This window comes from Lolium rigidum, chromosome 3 (genome assembly GCF_022539505.1).
Source record: "Lolium rigidum isolate FL_2022 chromosome 3, APGP_CSIRO_Lrig_0.1, whole genome shotgun sequence".
In the NCBI taxonomy this organism is placed as follows: Eukaryota; Viridiplantae; Streptophyta; class Magnoliopsida; order Poales; family Poaceae; genus Lolium; species Lolium rigidum.
The window spans coordinates 330,725,952-330,748,679 of NC_061510.1; the positions used below are offsets into that span (position 1 = coordinate 330,725,952).

Here is a 22,728-nt window from a genome sequence, read left to right on the forward strand (position 1 = left end):
CAGAAACCCGTGATGGCCACCTGCTTGAGGCAGTTATGCCGGCAGGCCAGCTTCTGCCTCAGGCATTCGTCGTAGTCTCCAACAACAGGATCGTGTGTCATGGCATCCTGCTCTACCTGCATATACATATGTAGGGTCAACATTAATGTCATTTTTCTGATAACCAGGCGTAATAGGGTTAACATTTATATCATAGATAGCTCTGAGGGTGGTATGGATAGTGACTTACATGCAGTGTGAAAGACTCCAAGGCAGGAGAAGCATCAAGAAAAGAAACCAGAGAGAAGGCACCATAGCTTGGGGAGAAGCCCACTACTGGCGCCAGGAGTGTCATTTCCAAGTTCTTGAGGTGGGGTAGCTTGGAAGGCAGCATTGGAGTGTTTGCATTCTGAAGAACGAATAGCAAGATTTATCATGTGTTCTTGCAACATACAAGTACCATAGAAATAACAATGCTCACTATATACTTGAATGGTCCCTCTAATTTGATCATTAAGATGTTAAAACCAACATGTACCTCACTACGACCGAGCAGGGTAAGGCTCTCAACATATCGTGCGATGGATGGAATCCTAGTGCGAGCATAAGAGAGAATACCAGACAAGCAGAAAGATGACAAATTTACATGCTTAAGTTCTAAAGAATTTTTGACAGAGATTTCTAACAGGGTCCCACCAAAATGAAAAGAGCAGAGCTGTGGAGCACCAATCTCTACCACCTGCAGCATCTTGCATTTTATTACACCGAGGAACTGGAGACGCTGCAGCGTACAAGGTATTTTCAGGAAAACTATACCATCGCATCCAACAATCTCCAGGCGCTCCAGGGCGGAAGATTTCGATGGCAAGTTCCCTAATCCATCCTCAGTAATGTTGACAAGAGCCAGATTCAAAAATTTCAATCTTCGCAGGAGGCCAAGAGTTGATGTGGGGTGGAAATCGCAAGCCAAGAGGCGAAGAGACTGAATTGAACTTGCAGCTGCCTCATCAGACAAAAGCGAACACGGGAAGATGTAGTTTTTCTTCATGTCGACAGGCATCTCCAAGTTAAGTTCTTCGATCCCAGACTTAAAGGTGATTCGGAGCCACTTGTCTAGGTAGGAACCTTTGATATTGCTGCAAGAAGCAATATCAAGTTCAAGTGTCTTCACCTTCAACCCATTGTCATAATGATTTTTAAGAATTGTGTCAACTTTGTTGATGACATATATTTTTCTTTCCTCAAATTTTCTGTCAGTCAACCGAAGTCTATGGTCATTGAGTACGAGTTTGGAATAGCATCTCCAGGAACGCAGAAATCCACGAGACACGCAAGCAACACAAGCCGCGTCTTGTACTGACATGACGGTGTTAGGATGATCTCTAACGTAGTCGAACCCAACGGATCGAGCACGACCCTTTGACCTTGTCCGCGCCCTGATCGGGGGCGCCCAACCGCATCTCTGATTGGTGGGCCCCTGTCGCATGTCCTATATATAGAGTGGTGGGGGTGGTGGCACAGATCACGAAGTTGACTGGAGTGCCACTCGCTCCACCTACACACCTACCGATCTAGGTCTGCACAGTGCTGACGGGAAGCTCCGCCGCCACCTCTTGCTCGACCTCACGCCGTCATCGTCGCCATCGCCACCATGTCGACATTCACGGATTCGTCCTCCTCGCAGGGAGAAGGTAAACCTCACGGTACCCATCTCATACCCGGCACTAATCTACACTAGTCGATCTAGCACATATAACATTGGTATCAGAGCCATCTAGTGTGTAGATCTTGTGTTTTTCGGGTAGAAAAGTCTGCTCGGGCTCACCGGAAAAGAGCACCACCTCTTGAGCCGCTTGCCGGCGGTGCGCCCACACAGGGGTGCACGCACGCACCGGCAAGAGGGCCAAAGGGGGCGCTGCCGCTGCATCTCTCTGCCATGGCCGTCGGTTTTGGTTTAAGGTGGTGGTGGAAAGAAAAGAAAGGGAAAGTTGCACCGTCACCGACGAGCTGCTGCGCACGCAAGCGCTAAGAACCGCCGGACGGCGCCGTCGCAGCCGGCGCCGGCGAGCTGCTGGGCAGCGCGCGGACGAACAGCTGCTGCTGAGCGTCGACGGGAAGGAATAGCAAGGGGAAGCAGGGGGTAGCCGCACAAGAGGAGAGCCCGTGGTGGGCTCGCCGTCGCCAGCGTGGCGCCGGACTCGGTCACGCTCGTTTTTTCTCCGCCGCCGGAGGCGTGCGGGAGACACAAACCGGGGAAAAATGAGGTCAGGGTTGCAGGGGCGGCGGTTTGGGCCACTTTTTATACATGCCGAAAAGTATGTGGTACCGTCGGATTCAATCCGACGGCCAGCAGTGCGCCGTGCGTTGGGCACAGCGGGGCAGGCCACGGGCTGCCTAACGGGCCAACGAGCCGGGGCGCCAGCAGGCCGCGGTAACGGGCCGGCCAGTTTCGCCACGGGGGCGAGCAGGCCGCGGCAATGGGCCGCGCTCACAGGCCGCAGAGTCGCGCGCCGAGCGGCGCGTAAGTTTTTTCCGCACGCATGGGCTGTGGGCCGCGCAGTGTTTCGGGCCCGGCAGTCTTTTAACAGTTTTTGTTGTTTTATTATTTACAGAGGCAGTTTTAAACTTTTTAGGTCAGTTTTGGGCCTACTTTTGCATAGTTTCTTTCCTAACAAATTGAACCAACGAGATATTTGTTTTAGGAAATGAAAAGTAACAGTAATGCCTCTGAAAAGTTTAAAAGTTAATAGTTGAAAGTCAAAGTTTCCGCTGCAAATAGTAAAAGAAGCATTTTTGTCAAGTTTTTTCTGAGCAAATTGAACCAACGGGATATTTTTTTTAGGAAATAAAAGGTAACAGAGATGCTTCTGAAAGTTTTAAAGTTTAATGAATTCAAAGTTTACGCTGCAAATAGTTAAAGATGCATTTTAATGATGCAAATAGTTAAAGTGATAATCAAAATTTTAAAGAAATGATTAAAGTGATTATTGTGACAATTATGGTTGTGTTATTTTTTGACCAACGTTATTAATGACATGATCGTGATTTTTTTTTGCAATAAGAAGTGCTTTTATCTCTATTTCTGCCCAACGGTGATATAGATTTAATAGCACAAACAGTTGTATGTTCTAATTCTGACCAACGTTGGATTATTGCATGCAATTGTTGTTATGATCTCATTTCATTGTGGTTTAAAGGAGGGTACTACTTGATGAGCTGCATCAAGGATGTTCCAACCCTCAGAGGTGACAACTACACTGAATGGAGAAAAGAAGGTCGATTTGTGCTTAGATGGACTGGGTTCCCACAGCCGATCAGACCAAAAGATCTATTCAGAAATGATAAGAAAGATGATGCTGCATGGCAGAATAAAAAGTGGCTAAGTGCCATTTATAAAGAATAGAATTGAGAATGCTATTGTGGGCTCAATTGCAGAGTGTCCTTCCGTAAGGGAGTATCTTGAAAGAATAAAGAGCCAGTTCACTGGTTCTTCAAAGATATGTGCGACCCAGCTGCTGTAGCAACTGGTGACAGAAAAATACACATGGACAGGAAGGACATGACAAGTGTGCCATATGGTGTAATAATGATTATGTGGGTGTTGTCTGTGTGTAATGTGAGTGAAAAAGTATTGTCCGCGTCGGACAAAGAACAAAAGAAAAGAAAAGAATCGAAATTATGGCACAGTCGCTTAGGCCATATTTCGAGGGGGAGAATAGGAAGACTTGTTAAAAATGATATTCTTCCTCCATTAGAATTCTCAGACATAGAAGAGTGCATCGACTGCATTAAAGGAAAATTTGTAAAGCAAATTAAAAAGGGTGCAAATAGAAGCACATCAACACTAGAAATAATTCACACCGATATATGTGGACCATTTCCTCTGAAAAGTGTGAATGGCTATGATTCGTTCATAACATTCACGGATGATCACTCCCGATATGGTTATATTTATCCAATAAAAGAAAGAAAGAAGCGTTGGATAAATTCAAAATATTCAAAGCTAAAGTTGAAAATCAGCATGATAAAAGAATAAAGATAGTCATGTCTGATCGTGGAGGGGAGTACTACGGTCGACATACTCCATATGGCCAAGTCCCTGGACCTTTTGCAAGGTTCCTACATGAGACTGGAATAGTCGCTCAGTACTCGATGACAAGGTATAGACTTGTCAATGCCTACAGATTGTAGACTAGGGTTTTGTTAGATGTAGAGGGCAAGTAGATCTTGAAGGTTTCAGCCGAAAAGTACTCGACGATGTAAAAACTAGGGTTTGAGAGACAATGATTCGATCCTTTTTGCGTCCCTCGACTCCCCCTTATATAAGAGGCGGAGCCGAGGATTTCGCGAGTTTTCTTCCTCGGATCCTTTTTGAAATTCTCGGGTAACTTAAACCCTTTTGGTACTCGAGTTTTTCGGACTCGTCTCGTAAAGCACGGAAGCCCGCACAGATCTTCATCGGCGACTTCTAGTGAATGCCGATGTTCTCTTCTTTCTTGCCGCGCTCTGTCTACCCTTACTTGAGCCGCCGTATCTCTTGCCCCACTTGTTCTTGGTGGATCTTGCACTGCAGCAGTAGGTCGTGGACTATTTTGCCTTGCAGTTCCTTCGGGAGGTGTAGCTATGAATGCTGTTCCCATGACTCCAACTCCAGCCATTGCCATATTGAACAATGCTTCTCTCGGGTCTCCGGGGGGTGGTCTGGACGCGAGGATGTAAGCTTGCGTTGCCATGTATCCTGCTTCTGGCGTTTTTGGGATGATATTTCCCCTTGTATCAATCGACATGAAAGACATGTCGAGGTTTTGAATTATGTTGCCTCTCTCTGCTTCAGGTATATTTTGCGTACCGAGATATTGCCCTCCTCCGAGCTTCTCTGTGACTATCTCCTGAAGTTCCTGATTGTCGACTGAGCTCTGCTCGACGCCTGCTTGACGCGGATGCTGCCTCTTTTCTTCTATTCAAGGATGTTGTTTGTTTTTCCAACTCCCTACTCACACGAGCAAGTCTATATTGATAGGCTTGTAATTCCTCGGCAGTAGCTGTGGTGGTCATTGGTTCTGAACCATCCATGGCTCTTGCAGCCCTATCCCACGCTGCTTGCGGGAGTTGGACTCTTTCGCGAGGTGAGGTCCCGACATATTTGGTGCCTAAGCCTCTTCTGAGATCAGCGGGATCGATGTATGGGTTTCCCAAATCATCGAAAGCCTCTGACGTCTCTGGTTCTGCTCGGTTTGCCTCTTCAATTGCATACACTTGATGATATTTTGAGTATTGATTTTTGTCGGGATTGGTGACACCATCATAAAGATTGGTGAAGACCTTTCCGATGGCGATAGATTTGTCGATGAAGTTGTTGACGCTGTCGGAGTCGCTGCTTATAAAGGAGTCCGCAGTCGACCCGAAGGATGTGTCGCTGAAGATCTTGATGAACTTTTCGCTTGCCTTGGTGTCGATGAAACGTGGCGACGAAAACTCTTCATCACTTGTTGAAAAGTCAGAATCGATCGCTGAAAATTTCGACGAGATCGGAACTTCGAGACGATAAGATCCTTCCTTGTTGACGCTGAATCGGAATTCTCCGAACTTCATAACGATGGGCTCCTCCAGATACGCACATGCATCCAAACGGGAGGGCGGGTGAGGAATAAAATCGACTAGATCAGTTTTTTCCTGTTTACCTCGATCCATCGCATTGCTTGCTACCGACGAAGTCGACGATTCTGGACATGCCATCGAGATCAGCTCCTTGCAACCTCTAGATCCCACAGACGGCGCCAATTGACAAGGTATAGACTTGTCAATGCCTATAGATTGTAGACTAGGGTTTTGTTAGATGTAGAGGGCAAGTAGATCTCGAAGGTTTCAGCCGAAAAGTACTCGACGATGTAAAAACTAGGGTTTGAGAGACAATGATTCGATCCTCTTTGCGTCCCTCGACTCCCCCTTATATAAGAGGCGGAGCCGAGGATTTCGTATTGTACAGGTTACAGAGTCCGGGTAGGTTTCTAACTCCTCCCGCAAGATTACAAAATAATGCTTCCTATTACAACTCTAGCTTTCCTTAACAACATCTTGGGCTTCCGAACTTTCTTATTCTTCGAGTAGTGGGCCTTCAGTAAACCCCGGGTACCATCATCGGCAGGCCCATTGGGGATGCCTATGTCACTCGATGCCGGGCGAACCTCAGCAGAATGGGGTAGCTGAGAGGCGCAACCGTACCCTTATGGATATGGTGCGCAATATGATGAGTTATTCCACCCTACCATTGGGATTATGGATTGAGACGTTAAAAACCGCTATTCATATTCTAAACAGAGTACCAAGCAAATCGGTGCCCAAAACGCCGCATGAGCTATGGACAGGGAGAGTGCCTTCTCTAAACCACCTGAAAGTGTGGGGGAGCCCTGCTGAGGCCAAAGTATTCAATCTAAATATCGCAAAGTTAGATACCAAAATAGTCAGTTGCCATTTTATTGGATATCCTGAAAAGTCAAAAGGTTACCGTTTCTACTGTCTAGAGAAATACACAAAGTTTGTGGAAACGAGACATGCTGTCTTCTTAGAAGAAGAAATAATGAAGGGGAGCATGGTAGCTCGGAAAATTGATCTTGAGGAGAAGAGGGTGCATGCACCTAATCCGATGACTCAAGAGCCATTTTTTGCGCTACCATGTGCACCTGTACCGACGATCCCTGTGATTGTGGTGCAAGCGCCTGTTGTGACTCCACCCATGACAACGATGAGTGAAAATTCGGAACCTATCCGTCAGGAGCCGAATGAACGATTTGTTGAGCATGAAAGGGAGCAACAACAGCCACCTCCTAAAGCTGAGCCACAAGTTGAGGAACAGAATGCTCCAGAGATTGAGACCCCTAGAAGGTCTACAAGAGCTAGAAAATCAGCCATTTCGAGTGATTACAAAGTTTACAACACAGAAACAGTTCATATGGAAGGTGATCCCACTTCATATGAAGAAGCCATGGGAAGCCCAGATTCATCAAAGTGGGTGGAGGCCATGGAAGACGAAATGAGATCGATGAGTACCAACAATGTTTGGGACTTAGAGAATATTTCTAAAGGAGCCAAAACAGTGGGCTGCAAATGGGTCTATAAAATAAAATATGACTCCAATGGGAATGTCGAAAAGTATAAAGCACGACTTGTGGCAAAAGGATTTACACGAAGCGAAGGGATAGATTACAATGAGACATTTTCTCCTGTCTCATGTAAGGATTCCTTCAGAATCATCATGACACTTGTTGCACATTTTGATTTAGAGTTGCATCAAATGGATGTAAAGACGGCATTTCTAAACGGGGATTTAGAAGAAAATGTCTACATGAAACAACCCAAGGGTTTTATCATGGAAGGCAAGGAAGAAATGGGATGCCGCCTAAAGAAATCCATTTATGGATTAAAGCAAGCCTCCAGATAGTGGTATCTAAAGTTTAATAAAACAATTAAGAGATTTGGATTTAAAGAAAATATTGAGGACAATTGCGTTTATGCAAAGTTTAAAAGTGGGAAATATATTTTCCTAATCTTGTATGTGGATGATATTCTGCTTGCAAGCAGTGATGTTAGTCTATTGCAAGAGACAAAGAAGTTCTTGTCCTCAAATTTTGATATGAAAGATCTTGGTGAAGCGTCATATGTTTTGGGCATAGAAATTCACCGAGATAGGAACAATGGAGTATTAGGACTATCGCAAAAGGCTTATTTAGAAAAGATTCTAAGTAAGTATAATATGCATAAGTGCTGACGTGGGCATTACCCTTCGGGTAACAGTTATTGCCCTATCCTGTATGGCCCAACTGGAGGCCCATGAAGACACCCGATGGCAAGATGGGCCACTACGTCGGTGCAGAAGAAGATTCCTTGAAGAACAAGACGAAGGGGAATCGAACAAGGAAAGTTTAGAGCTAGGGTCTTTTATAACCTAGTCGTACCCGGACAGATCTCTCAAGACCTGGCCTCCTATATAAGGGCCAGGAGAGGGGCTGCCGAGGGACACAATCAATCTTAGCAAATTTTAGCCACCACAAGTCCAGAGCTAGGTCCCTGTAGCACTTAGCCTCTCGACGAGATCACAGCCGAAACCTTCGGCACCCCATTGTAACCCGATATTTTCATAATCAAGATCAGACGGGACGTAAGGGTTTTACCTCATCGAGGGCCCCGAACCTGGGTAAATCGCTCTCCCCGCTTGTCTGTTAACCGATGTCTCGTGTCAGCCTACATGATTTCATCAACCCTATGCCCCAAACGGAGGGCATTGCCGAGGAGTACCCTCGACAAGTGCAGTGTCACACCTGCCCCTATAGTCAAGGGCGACAGTTTTGGGAAACATCAAAGTCCCCAAAATCAATACGAGCTCGATCAAATGAAAACAGTTCCATATGCTTCGGCTATTGGAAACCTACAGTATGCACAAGTGTGCACTCGCCCTGACTTAGCATTTATCACCGGAGTACTCGGTAGATATCAAGAAAATCCAGGTTTTCAACATTGGAAAATGGTAAAGAAGGCATTGCGTTATGTGAAAGGCACAAAGAACTACATGCTAACATACAGAAGATCTAATTCCCTAGAAATAAGAGGGTATTCAGATGCAGATTTTGTGGGGGATAAAGATGATAGAAAATCCACATCTGGATATGTATTCACCCTCGCAGGGGGAGCTATTTCGTGGAGAAGCTCCAAACAGACGATAGTTGCATCATCCACGATGTATGCAGAATTCATAGCATGTTATGAAGCCACGGGGCAGGCATTATGGTTAAAGAAATTCATACCCGACTTGAAAGTGGTAGATTGTATTGACAAACCAATAAAGATGTACTGCGACAATGAGCCTGCAGTATTTTATGCTCACAACAACAAGTCGAGTACAGCTAGGAAACCGATTGAGGTTAAGTATTATGTTGTGAAACACAATGTCCAGGATCAAACAATAAATCTCGAGCATATGTCTACTATTTAAAAAGACTAAACTGGTTCCTTATTCTGCCATCACGATACGTTTCGTCGTCCTTCGTCCGCTTCGTCAATCCTCGCCCACAGTTTTGCATTTAGGTCCCTCATACGTACTGGAAAATAGAACCCGCAGTCCTCAGACCTTCGCCCCCTACCGTCAACCCCGCCCTCCTCAGATTGAACCCTAGCCCAAGGTCCTGCAGCCGCCGATCTCGTCTCCCCTCCCCAGCCCCGCCGCCCCTCAGCCGTCTCCTTGCCCCAGCCCGCCCTCCCCAGCCGTCTCCCTGGATATCCAAAGCTGAACTCCTCACGGGTTTGTGGATGCCCGCCACCGCGCGAAAAGGGCAAGAACATCGATCCCGGCCTCGCGGTGGGGGGCGGCGGCGAGAACCTGCTGATGGGATGGTGGAGGCCGGCGGAGTGGATAGCGCCCGCTGGGTGGTCTGCACCCTGTGGCGGCTCTGTTCGCATTCGGACTGCTGCTCTTCCTGGGAGCGTATGGTCCAGGCTGCCTTCCCGCTACTCGACCTCGGGTTGGCCGCGATGCACGCCTGGATCGCATCTTGGTCCTGGCTTAACTTAGTCTTCCCAGCGCTTCTCACGGTGAGTACGCCTGCTTGCCCTGTGTAGATCTGTTGAACGCTGGTCCTAATTTCCTAGCTTTTGTCCTTGTCTTTTTCCTCCCGATGTTATTCTTATTGACCAGTCGTGGAACAACCTAGGCTGTTAGTAGAACAGTACATGCTACATTGTATCCGAAAATTGAATTGAGTCACTATACAACACTGGCAACTCCTTTTCATTTTTTTCAGACTAGATGCAGTTTCATTAGTACTGTATATGGGTATATTATTGCCACTTCGCTGCATCTATATTTTTCTTCTGAGGGATCGAGGCACTTTTCTAGAGAGTACTTTAATCTCAAGTTGGTTTCCTGGCTGATATTTATAATTTAATAAGAATTAGCAAATCCAGCTGTTAGCCAAATGGGCATGAAACTGAAAGATGTGTTGTGTTGGGTGACTTAGGAAGCTGAAAATTTATTAAGAAACTTTCTGACAGATCAAGAATCTCATGATAATGCATCCTTCACTGCTCATCTGATAAGATCCTACATCTAGATAGATAGCTACTTGATTTGTGCGGCTGCGGGTTGCTCTAATTGCAGCGAAGGTTTGTCCTTCACTACTTTTCTTCCATTTCCGCATCATTTTTTTTCAAATATTGCTTGATACTGCTAACTACGACCTGTTAGTTATAATTTTGTTCAATCAAATTGCTATCTGTTGATCATTGATATTTCGAAACTTTTTTGTTTACAACATTCTTTTGACCTCACGATTGGAGATTCCCTTTTTGTGATGTGGTTGACTTCGTGCTGCCAATAATTCTTTTGTATGAGCTGATATGTTTTGAAAAATGAGACCATCCTCTTAAATGTAACTCACGATGAGTGCAATGGAGCCTGTAGAGCATGAGCTTAATTTTTACACGTTTGATATTTTTACAGTTCCGTACATGAGTTATTACTCCGGAGAGGATTCAACCAGCAGGTGGGATTACGTTGAAGTGAAGGAAGTCCAAGAACTGCATGGTGTTTATTACTTCCATCATCAGGTATTTAGGTCATCTTACTGGTATTACCATTTCCATACGATCTTTGATTCCGTCGTCTGCAATATTACGTTACGTTTTCAATAACGAATGCAGTATTATGTCACTGCATGTTCGAATAATGACTGCAGTATTATGTATCAAGCAAGGAATTTGTGGACAGAGGTGAGGACCTAACCTGAGGTAGGAGGCTGCAGGGAGGAACTCTCTCTTCCTAGGGTTACAGAGATAGAAGCACCTTATATAGGTCAGGACTGGGCTGGGCCAAATGGGCCACAACAGAGAACAAGAAGACAGCCCAACGCACACACCAACAGCTTGTCTAACACTCCCCTCAAGATGGGTGATAAATGTCAATCATCCCCATCTTGGCACAAGCAAGATTACACTCCTTTGAGCCCGAGTCCCTTTGTTAAACAAGTCTGCCACTTGTTGTCCCGATCTCACATAAGCCAATGAGATAATCCCCGCATCAATCTTTTCTTTAATAAAGAATCTGTCTATCTCCACATGTTTAGTTCGCTCATGCTTCGGACAGTGGTTATTTGCTATGTTTATGGCAGACATATTATCACACCACACTTTCAAGCTTCCTTGCCTTAAAATTTTCAGCTCTCTTAGAAGGTTTCGTACCCACAACATTTCACCCAGTGCCCCGTGACATAGCTCGTACTCAGCTTCGGTCGTTGATTTCGAGACAACAGATTGTTTCTTACTTCTCCACGACACCAAATTTCCTCCAACAAAAACACAATACCCTGAGGTGGATCTTCGATCATCTAAGCAGCTAGCCCAATCCGCATCACAATATCCATCTACATTTAGGTGTCCATTACTTTTAAACAACACTCCTTTTCCCGGAGTGCCCTTCAAGTATCTCAAGATTCTTTGAGTCGCTTCCGAGTGTCCATCCCTCGGATCATGCATATAGCGACTCACTACACTTACCGCAAATGATATATCTGGTCTCGTGTGGCATAAGTATATTAGTCTCCCAACAAGTCTTTGGTATTTCTCCTTGTTTATGGGTTCTCCAGTACTCGCTGTGATTTTAGTGTTCTCGGTCAATAGGTGTTGAAGCCACTCGGCACCTCGAACATGCCCATATCATCTAAGAGATCCAATGTATACTTTCTTTGAGATAGTGATATCCCTTTTGACGATCTTGCAACTTCTATTCCAAGGAAGTATCTAAGTTTTCCCAAATCTTTCACCTCAAAGGCTCGACTCAAGCATCCTTTCAGCTTTGCGATTTCCACAACATCATCTCCCGTGATGATAATATCATCAACATACACAGCAAGGATAGTGATTTTCTCGCTCCGAATGTCCGTAAAATAAGGTATGGTCTCCATTGCATTGACCATAACCCATGCCACACACCACTTGTCCGAACCCGTCAAACCAGGCCCGTGGAGATTGTTTGAGACCATATAGAGATTTCTTCAGCCTACATACCTTCCCTTTAGTTTCAGGTCCGACAAATCCTGGTGGCATCTCCATATACACCTCCTCTTGAAGATCACCATGCGAAATGCATTTTTGACATCAAGTTGATGCAAGGGCCATCCGAAATTTGCTGCACAAGAGATCAAAATTCGACGAGTGCTCATTTTTGCCACCGGTGCAAATGTCTCATCATAGTCAATGCCATAAGTCTGACTATATCCTCTTGCCACAAGTCTTGCCTTATATCTCTCCACTTTTCCTTCTGCATTTTGTTTTACAGAATAGATCCACTTACAGCCTACTGTATTCTTTCCTTTAGGGAGATCTGTTAACTCCCATGTTTTATTTTTCTTCAAGGCCTCTAACTCTTCCATCATAGCATTGCACCATCTCGGGTCCAACTCGGCTGCCTTCCAATCCTTAGGAACGAGATACAGTTTGCAGTGAAGCAACAAAAGCCCGAAAAGTGGGTGACAATGCCTCGTAGGAAATATAATTTCCTATGTCATAGTCATCATAACTCAGTCGCTTTGGGGGCCCAACATTTCTTATCCCTTTCCTTATTGCAATTGGCAAGTCTAGGCTATTATTGGACTCAATCTGAGATTGATTCTCCTCTGCAGAATCTACACTTGTACTTCCTTGATTTTCTGGTCCATTGGGTTGCTCCCCCTGCCCCTGGTCTTGTTGCTCCCCTGGTGCATCTACTTGTTCTCTTTGTACTTGTCTTCTAGAGTACACAAGTGGATTCTGCAGCCATCTTTGTGGTGGTACAGGTCTAGGTGGTGTAGGTGTACCAGGAATTGCAGGAATCTCCGCAACAATAGGAAATTGTTGATGTTGTTGTTGGTCACCATCTTGCTGCTCTTGATCAGCACCTTGCCGTTGCTCCCCCTCTTGAGCATCACCAAGATGGTCAAGCCCCCGGAACAAGCCACTAAGATCACTCTCACCGTCATAAAATGGTTCCGACTCGCGAAACGTAACATCCATGCTTACAAATGTCCTCCCGTCGGTGGGACTCCAACACTTGTAACCCTTCCGTCCGGAGGAATAGCCAATAAAGATACATTTGATAGCCCGATGATCTAGCTTGCCAACACGATGGCCTCGTGATCCCTTACAAAACATGTACAACCAAAGAGTTTGGGTGGTACAACAAAGTCATTGTTATTTAGAAGGAGTTGGCAAGGAGATCGCATACCTAGAATCTTTGAAGGCATTCCGTTGATCAAATATGTAGCAGTCATAACTCGCCTCACTCCATAAGAATTTTGGAACATTCATGGTAAACATAAGAGATCGAGCCACTTCAAGAATGTGCCTATTCTTCCGCTCAAGCAACTCCATTCCGGGGAGGAGTGTCGGGACATGAAGTCCGGTGCGATATACCTTGCGAAGATAAGAAAGCAAAGAAAAGGTTTGTTGATATATTCAGTACCATTATCGCTTCCGATCACTTGCACCCGAACATTGAATTGGTTTTTCACATAGGCACAAAAACTCGGAAACAGGTGAACACTTCATCTTTGTGACGCATAAGATAGATCCAAGTCATTCCGGAATAGCAAGTCAATAAAAGTCACAAAGTACTTCATGCCACTTACTCGACACAACAGGACACGTCCATACATCGAGTGCACTAACACAAATGGGGATACACTTCGATCCCTCTACTAACATAAGAGGTTCTCGTATGCTTAGCATATTCGCGAGCATCACAACATAATTTGGTTTTGTCCACTCCATTCATTACATCGAGAAAAACTCGAAACATTTTATCAAACGCCATGTGACCCATTCGACAATGATGAACTAGTGCCATACTCTCCTTTCCTCCAACAATCGCAGCAAGCACGTAACTAGCATCATGCCCCATCTTGTCACGATCTATGTGCCAAAGACCTCTATGCCTCGGTTGCAGTCCCAATCTTCTTGCTCGCTCTCCCTTTCCCGAATTAAACACATATATCTATCAACTATTATACGGTAGTCCTCGCTGATCAATCAAGGCACTTAGAGATAGCAGCATTTACCGGAAAAGCAGGAACATGTAGAACTCGATGACAATTTTATGTTGGGTGTACATTGCACCGACCCTCCCCTTTTATAGATTGTGCTCGTGCCATCGACTGTTTGGATAGTGCCTCTATGTGTGGAAGGATACCGAGTATAAGAGTCAAACTCACTAATATTTCCAGTAACATGTTTGGATGCTCCGTAATCAAGAATCCAATCTGAATTAGCATTATGAGTGGCTATAGAAACTCTATCAATATTACCTTCATCTTTGTAGACATAGTGAGCAAAGTTCCCAAAGGTTGCTTCATTTTGTCCTTCTTCCTTTGATTGTCCCCGAGAGGTACCGGTAGTTGACTCGAAGCCGCCGCCATATGTGCCTTGGGTGATATAGCGTGCCGCTTGTCCTCCACCCCTGCCATACCGATATCCATATGGCCGTCCACTACCTCTCGCCATAGTGCCGTCCACCACCTCTTCCATGGTGCTGTCCATATGGCTGTCCACTACCTCTGCCATCACCTCTTCCTCTCGTAGCTTCCTCTCGCCATGTGTGTATCCTCCTCTCCCCCTACTCGGATGTAGCAAAGGAGGTACACTCGATGCTTCAAGTGTCCCTTCGCCCACAAGTATAGCGAGTCTCTCATCTCTTGTCTCTCGTTAGTGTAGAAGGTTGGATGAGGGACAGAATCGCTTCCCTTTGTCATATTCGGACGCACTTCCTCTCCGGACATAGCTGCAATGGCTTCTTTGAGAGAAGGGGTAGTGGTTTGATGCAGTAAAGCAGCCCTTCTCCCCTCAAAATCTTGATTAAGACCCTTCAAGAACTTCATGACTCACCGACGTTCAATCCAGCTTGCAGCGAAGACTCACACATTCCCCATGGGCAAGTTCCAGAGGATCAACATGATCTAAATCTCCCCAAAGATGCCGCAACTCAGCCACATATGCCATCACAGCTTTGTTTCCTTGTTGCAAGTCATGCACTTTATCCTCAATCTCAAGCAATCAACATAATGTTCCCCTTTCCGGAATAAAGATTTGATAGGGTGTCCCATACCTCTGAAGCTTTTGTGAGTGCCTCTACGAAGCAGCAATGTTAGAAACCAAAGAGTTAAGCAACCATGCCACAATCGGAGAGTTTATGGCATTCCACTCGTTTCCATTCCGGACTGGTCTTGTCTCGCTGGTTCTCGCAGCTTCACCACTCACACGTTCATCCAGCCCTTTCGAGTTCAAAATCAACAGCGCCCTCCTTGACCACCGGAGATAGTTGGCCACTCCTTCCAACTTGATTTCATTCGCCGGCAGCTCAAGTTTCTGACCGATGATGGTATGGGGAACGATTGCTCCCCCTCCAGCAGATCCTCCTCCATCTCCTTTGGTAGTGATAAGTTCTCGCCAGCCTTCTCCGCAGCCTTGGCCAAATCCCCGTTGTCCCCCATGCTTGACACCAAACTAACCTCTCGAATCACCAAAGGACTTACCCGCAGGATGCCTCTTCGTCTCCTTACTTGTCACTGCCTTCCCCTCCTTGCCGCCGCAGCAGCCTGCTCCCTTCCTCTTCCTCTTCCTCCTAGCAGCCACAGCAGACTAGGCTTCCAGATCGGCAGTCCTTCCCGTCGTTGCCCTCACTGCCCCTTGCTCTGATACCATGTGGACAGAGGTGAGGGCCTAACCTGAGGTAGGAGGCTGCAGGGAGGAACTCTCTCTTCCTAGGGTTACAGAGATAGAAGCACCTTATATAGGTCAGGACTGGGCTGGGCCAAATGGGCCACAACAGAGAACAAGAAGACAGCCCAACAGACACACCAACAGTTGTCTAACAGAATTGATTTTCTCATCTGATATATGAGCGAAATTACTCCTGAATTGGTCACCATTTTTTAAATTTAACTCACTGGTGTACAAGTGTTATGGAGAAGTTTCCTACACTTAGTAAGATTATTGGTTTGTACTTTTTAGTAGCGACGAACATAATTTGCTTATCTGATTTACGAGGTGAACTATTCCTTAATTGGTCACCATTTTTTTAGAATTTAACTCACTGTTGTAGTGGTTGTAGTGGTGCTGTAGGACCTATGCAATTCACCATAATGCTACATGAGTAGAATTCAACAGAAAATGGTTTGGTTTTATGGTTCCCATTTTTGTATCTCTGACTGCTTGATAAATGCAGTGAAACGGAGTTTTAAAGGAATTAAGAGCCTTCCTGATCTTTCTAGGATGTCTCCTCTCAATCTCGGCCACCACTTCTTGTTGGTCGTGATTAGATATAGTGACTCAGCAGCGTAGCTCGATGGTGTGCTTTGCTATTCTTGAGGTCCACAATTCGTTCCTGGGTGCCACTAAATTTTGATTCCTAAATTGAATCTTCCTTGGTCAGTTGGACCATTGATGAACTGCGCTCCTCCTCGGCGCTTGGTGCTGGTCATCACGTCTTTCCATGCCAGGGTCATCTGGTCTTCCCCTGCTCCTCTCTAATGATTTTGTGGCTTATGGTTTCTCGCTCTCGCATGCGCCCTACACCACCTTCGGTGTCCAGGCTGAAGCTGTGGCCTCTCCTCTAATCACTCTGGTGGTCTTTCCTGAAGACCCTCAAAGGAAGACGCATCTCAAGAATCTCCGCCACCTATTGCACCGCACCTACTCTCATGGACTCTGGTCAGTTGCTCAAACACTATCTACTTCCAGGTTGCACCTGCTCGCTCCTTGTATTCATTGCAGTGTCCAGAGCGATCGATCTGGCGACACGGCCACACTCCGCACCTATGCTGCTCCTTGTTGCCATATCTGGTCTGCGTCCAAGCTGTCAGTAATTATAGACCGTAACAGTAATGTGTTGATGCACAGGTAACTGGATGTCACATTTAAATCATTCCTCTTTTGTAGCACTTTCATATTTTCATTTTTGTGAAACCTGATCATGCTCTCACAACCTTTCACTCTCTCAAGCAATAGTTGCAAGCTAAATATATTGATTTGTTTATTTACAAGAAGCTTGCGAAAGTCCATACTCTTAACTTGAAGGAACTGATCAAAGGAGACATATTTTTCTAGCCAAGATATAAAAATTATATATTGGATAAAGTATTTTGATGATTCGATACGGTGAAATTATTGTTCTTATTCTACCTTCAAAACTTGCATACACTAGGTGGATCTCTCTCTCTCTCTCTCTCTCTATGACATGATGGTATTTCACAGGTTCAGTAGGCTAGGAAATCTAGACGCTTTTTGATATGTTCATGTTGATTGAAGGTGCCAACCATCAGAATGATTTTGTTGATTGAGTCAGGCTGTACTTGTGTACCTTCCACATTCTTCTTGAGCATTGGTTTTTGTTGATTCAGTCTGGACTCTGGACGTACCTCTAGAGATTTTGACATACTTAGTGAGCTCTTGTGCCTTAATGAACCTCGATGGTCTGGTCACCGTTATTAGTGCCTCCCCAGCCTCAGGTACAACCGTTTCGCCCTCCCCTCCCTCTTTTACTGCAGAACTCCTATGTACAATCGTGGTATTGAATTGGTGGTTTTAGTATTCTGGAGGAAGTGACAGGGTAAAGGGTGTCGATGTAGATCGGAGTGCTGTGAGTTTGCATCAGTAGACCACCCTATGGTCATAGTAGGAATTGAAGTTCAGACAATCATTAGTGTTTCTCTCCTGCACAACTCAGCACACATTAATATTTTTAGTCTGCTCAAAACTTACCTGCCCAAATAAGCTTGATATTCATCTTAAGAAGAACCAAGCATGCTTCCATGCCAAATACAGCCTAAAATTGGTACAGTAACCGTGGATCTATCATTCCAGTATTTAGTTGCATTTTTTCTCTTCGACAACAAACACTCCCAGTCAGGTGGTTTACCAATAGACATAATTGTTCATTTGTTCTGCATTCAGGTGGTATTATCCCATGGCCACTGGAGATGATTGGGCAAAAAATAGGGTACATGTGTCAATGGTGGGTTGGTGACAAGAATAGTAGCATGCATGTCTTGTTTCTCAATACGGATGGAGTGCAATTAGGACATGACTAAGAAATGTAATACCACACTCTTGATACTAAATAACAACATTGGTAGTTCGTGCATAGGACGAAAACTCTGAAGGCAGCTCGAGCTTGGGTGCTCCTTTTATCGAATTCCTATCAGACCATCCGTTTCATAAGCCTACGTCATAACACGTCGTGTATAATTTTGTATAGACAGCCTGATGAAATACAGAGCCTGGATAGCCCCAACCACCTCAGTCGTATGCATCATAGAACATGGAGGTCGAAAAGCAGTCAGGCCCATTCTATTTCCTCTTCTCTCTCAACTCTAATCCCGTGTCGAAGCGCATCTCGATCCCCACCGGCCACCGCCTCCGCTCTGGCCGGCCCCGCCGCAACTCCCCGACCTGTGGCGCTCCCGCGACTCCCCGACCGACGACGCCACCAGCCGCCGCCGCCCTGACGAGGTCGCGGTTGCTATCGGCGTCTCCCTGCTAGGCCCTCTCCCCGCGGCCAGAGGAGCTCGTGGTTGTGTGCGTGAGGCTCGCTCGGTCCGTGCCCATGGCTGTGGTGCGCGCCCCCACATCGTCCGCATCAGGTGCTAGCAGGGACGGAGCAGGTCGGCGCTGCTGTCTTGGATAACCTGACCCCATTCCAGTAGAGGTGACACCATAGCACTCTTTGTGGAGCTTCGTCCCTGGCTGCTAGCTAATCAGTACATGATGCACTAGCTAATCTATGCATTATCTGCTAGCTCTTTGGGTGATGCTCTTTTTCTGTTATCTGGTAAAATGTTGTACTAGTACGCATAATTAGAATTTGCTAGCTGTATGTGATTCAGTGCAAATTTTGATTGCAATTGTTTGAGATATACTGATTTCAGCAGAATAGGAAATTATAGAGTCTATGACATGTAGACCCCCTTTGTTATTGACTAAACAAACGGACAAGTTTTTGTCCAAATAGGTCTGCCGGTTGTGCAGACTCTTGTCCAGGGCGACCCATTTTGGACAATAATGGACATTTTTGTGTCCGAAATAGGTCTCCCCATTGAAGATGCCTTTAGATTATAATTAACTTCTAGTTGAATAACTCCCCCACTGTAAACATTGCCGAAATTATTGATATATACCCCTTTTATTTTTGTTGACCTGAATATTACGTTTGAGTCTAAACTCGTACTCTACGAACTAACAATCACTACAATTCCTCACACAAATAGACAATCTTATAAGATAACCCGGACACCGTCCAGTTGTAATTAAGCACCTGCATTATAACTTCTCGCCATTGTCAAAAAATCTAGTTTATTTACTGTCGCTAGCCCACCTACAATTACCACAACTACCCTAATTTAGCATATAAATAATTTATGCATCCAGTTTCACACACCTCTATTTACTAGCTATGCGAGATTATTTTCATACCTCTCCAAATTACTGGAAGTTCTTGCAGAAATGTGAGTGTTGCACATTGTATATTTGTTGTTAATTATCTCTCAAGTAAACATAACTTTTAATTGATCCACGATTTTCATTTCGTCAAGTCATGGATCATACATGAGTACCCTAGATTAGTAGACATTCTTGGAATTGTTATCAGAACTGTTAATTGGAACCACCCAATGGATCACAAGCTTTTCTCTTGTATAATCAGGCGAATAATGCTGATCAACATCACAGAATGCATCATGGCATGGATTTCTCATTTGAGCTGTCATCTTGAGCCATAATTTGCGGTAAATCTATCCCATTCGCACCATTTTTAGCTTACATATCTAGCACTATAACCCAATTAGTTAGGAAATTACACCACATTACTTATTAACGTCATTAACCATAATCCATCATCTAATCACAGGTAGATGTGGTGGCAGTAATGAATTACTCAAATATTGCATCTATCCCAAACCAATTTGTCAAACAGGGGTTTACCGTAAACTCTTGCTGGCTGGTGAGTTGCACTACACTATAATGTTATATATTACCAATTAATCAGTACACAAATGCATTTATTTATGTTACTAATGCACACATACCTTCCCACAAATCCAGAATAATTTAGATTATAAAACACTTCTCCATGTTGTTCCACACTCCTTTACTTCTACTTGACAGCTTGTACAATTTTTCTTTTGAAACGCCGAACAAAATAATTCATGTCATGGACCCTACCACTAGATCTTGAGGATTAAACGCAACAAAGAAGCTAAAACTAACTCCAAATTTAATCCAAAAGGATTTATTTGAATGCATCTAGAATATTTTGCTGACTGGCAAGTCGATAAATTCAACTTGTCAAAGCGATTCCCTATACTAGTACACCCATTACAGGAGGTTATCATTTTACGCTGCTTGAACGTTCCTCCTTATTTCCTATGCAAATATTGTAGTAACAAGAATATGCGTGATGACACGACTGTATTCAAATGTTTTTTACAGTGATGAATCCGATATCTGCACATCTTTCTTTGTGAAAAACTGGTGTCTAAGACTTGAAATTAGCAGTTTGCAAGGTCTTACCTTTATATGATTTCTATGGTTATCAATTTCTTTTATATATTTACCCAGCCTGAAAAAAAATGTAGCTACCAATCTTGGCGGCTGTTGCTGTGGGGTTCCACAACATAGCTGACAAGTTATTTTACTTGCAACATATCACAGGATAATATTGATAACCACGGATGAATGATATTACACAAAGTAATGATGATGCAAGGGAGCGCATCCAGTTTTGCTGAAGATCGCCTCCACGCTGCTAACATTGAACTTACCATGTTGGATTAAGCAATGCTGCCACACTTGTGTAGATGCCCGAACATGTAAATTATGTCTAAATCCATTAGTAGTACTATATCAAAACTCCAAGATCCCCAGAGCCTGCAATCTTTACGTTCACTGCTGGACAATCTCATCTAAATCAAAGACATCCCTGTTCAACTGTTTTACATTTTATTCTGCTAACACCAGTAAGAAGACTTACAATGATCTGAACAAAACTAGACAGATGGATAACCATTCGCAACATCATAGCTTTTCTGGTGCTTACACTGGAAATTTATTAAGAATTTTCGGTACGAAATATCTTGTATTATGTCCTTGATTCGATAAAAATAATTAGAAATGCCTTAAGAACATCTCCAGCTGCGTCCCCCAAACGCATCCGGATCGAGCATTTTGGGGACGTGTTTCATTCGTGCCATCAAACTTTGTGTAATATCATTCAGCCGCGTCCCCCAAACGCCGCCCTCAAACTTTAAAATACTTTTTTTATTTAGTATATAGAAGAAATGTGTAGGTTAAATAATGCTGCTAATATTCAAAGCGGTGCAACATACACAATGCGATCAACGCGTCGATCAACGCGGTTGCCAATGCGACGGTTCCACTTCCCGGCAACTGCATCGTCCCTAGGTAGGCGGCGGTTGAGCGTTCGTCCGTGAGTCGCTGACGCGTCGGTCCCGCCGCGCCTCCCCTCGCTTTTCGTTGTGTCCGGCGTGCCTGGAGCGTCCCCTGTGGAGCGGGGATGGCCTCGGAGCGCCGGACAACGTATCGGGCCGCGCCGAACAAAAAGCGACTTTGGGTGACGCGGCTGGGAACGTTTTTTTGTTCGACGCGTCCCAAATCCCTTTGGGGGATGGTTTGGGGGACGCGACTGGAGATGCTCTAACTTTGTCTAAACTTGGTGTCTTAACTTTGTCTCAAAATTTAGACAAAATTAAGACATATTTCATGCGACAGAGGGAGTAACAAAAATCCAGATCTAGAAGCATGAATAGTGTTCCTTTTGAATGTTCAAAAAATTGTCCAATTTGTCTTTTTTGCTGTATCTACAATACTAGGTATTTCACATTAAAAATTTACACGCTGGTACTGTATATAGTTGAAATTTTTGGAAGTTTTCAAATATTTCAAAGAGCCGGGGCTCTAATTAGCACTTGTCACCTTCCCAACCTCGTACTATACCTATTTAGACTAATACACGTTGCACGGCTGGCACATGAAAAGCTTCCGTTTACTAATGAACGAATCAAAAATGGTCCATGATGTTCCACAACTCCAATGGTTTGCCTGTGCGGTACAGGTTCTCACCGGCGGAAATTTATTCTTCTACTGCGTGCCAACTGTCCTTATTAAAGTTTGTACTACCAGACTAGACCAAGAAGACGTGTATTGCAATTTTAGCACACCGTATATCATTAGAAAATGGGCAGCATTGATTGCTTGGCGATTAACCACAGCCACTCACCTGCCGAGTGCAACCAAGCCCGGGCGTACATCGTCCGCTCTCGTGCATAGGAAGCAAACTTTCTGTTGAAATTAAAAACTGATTTTTGATACACTACATCTATTTATAAGAAAATGAACGTTTTAGCTTATTTTTATATCGGGTTCAACTTTTTTGTCTAGATGAACTAAATATATTTTCCTATATTCGAGCTCAAAGTTTAACAAAAAAAAATCCAATGTTAAAGAATATAAAGTAGCAAAATAGTCTAAGTTTTTTCTCGAAATACGTAATTGCCCAGTAAACCGGTATGAATGGAGTACTATGGATTCAGGGGAGCATTATTTTGAATTTAATTCAGTGTTGGTCTCGAGACCATGTTATGTGTCATGTATTTGTGGGTGATGGTTGATGTTTGTATTTTAACTATTTTTTATTTCTTTACATGTTTTGTTACCCGTGGC

At 44.5% G+C, this 22,728-nt stretch overlaps 1 protein-coding gene and 1 long non-coding RNA gene across 5 annotated transcripts; both read left to right on the top strand.

Moving 5' to 3' along the window:
* Positions 1-9,168: 9,168 nt before the first annotated feature.
* LOC124703871 lies at positions 9,169-18,135 on the top strand. Of its 4 annotated transcripts, none has more exons than XR_007003381.1 (5): positions 9,169-9,561; positions 10,021-10,131; positions 10,469-10,575; positions 16,220-16,893; positions 17,248-18,135. XR_007003381.1 is itself a non-coding variant. In XM_047236111.1 (5 exons), exons 1-5 carry the CDS (start codon positions 9,280-9,282, stop codon positions 17,279-17,281), a joined length of 783 nt encoding a protein of 260 aa, XP_047092067.1. In that variant the 5' UTR covers positions 9,169-9,279; the 3' UTR covers positions 17,282-18,135. The 4 variants fall into 4 exon arrangements, 1 of the variants encoding a protein (XP_047092067.1); XR_007003382.1 differs by having other exon boundaries at positions 10,084-10,131; XM_047236111.1 differs by having other exon boundaries at positions 10,080-10,131; positions 16,586-16,893.
* A 497-nt stretch (positions 18,136-18,632) lies between these two features.
* Positions 18,633-21,409, top strand: LOC124703873. The gene is made up of 3 exons (XR_007003383.1): positions 18,633-19,775; positions 19,898-19,990; positions 20,701-21,409. It is a non-coding gene; the product is annotated as an uncharacterized LOC124703873 (long non-coding RNA).
* Positions 21,410-22,728: the final 1,319 nt, after the last annotated feature.

Excerpts from the sequence above, each read along its gene's own strand:
- LOC124703871 (XM_047236111.1), top strand. The coding sequence starts at position 9,280 with ATGCCCGCCACCGCGCGAAAAGGGCAAGAACATCGATCCCGGCCTCGC. Across the intron at positions 9,562-10,079 it reads TCTTCCCAGCGCTTCTCACG|ATAGATAGCTACTTGATTTG; the intron begins GTGAGTACGCCT and ends TCCTACATCTAG. Across the intron at positions 10,576-16,585 it reads TTTATTACTTCCATCATCAG|GCTGAAGCTGTGGCCTCTCC; the intron begins GTATTTAGGTCA and ends TTCGGTGTCCAG.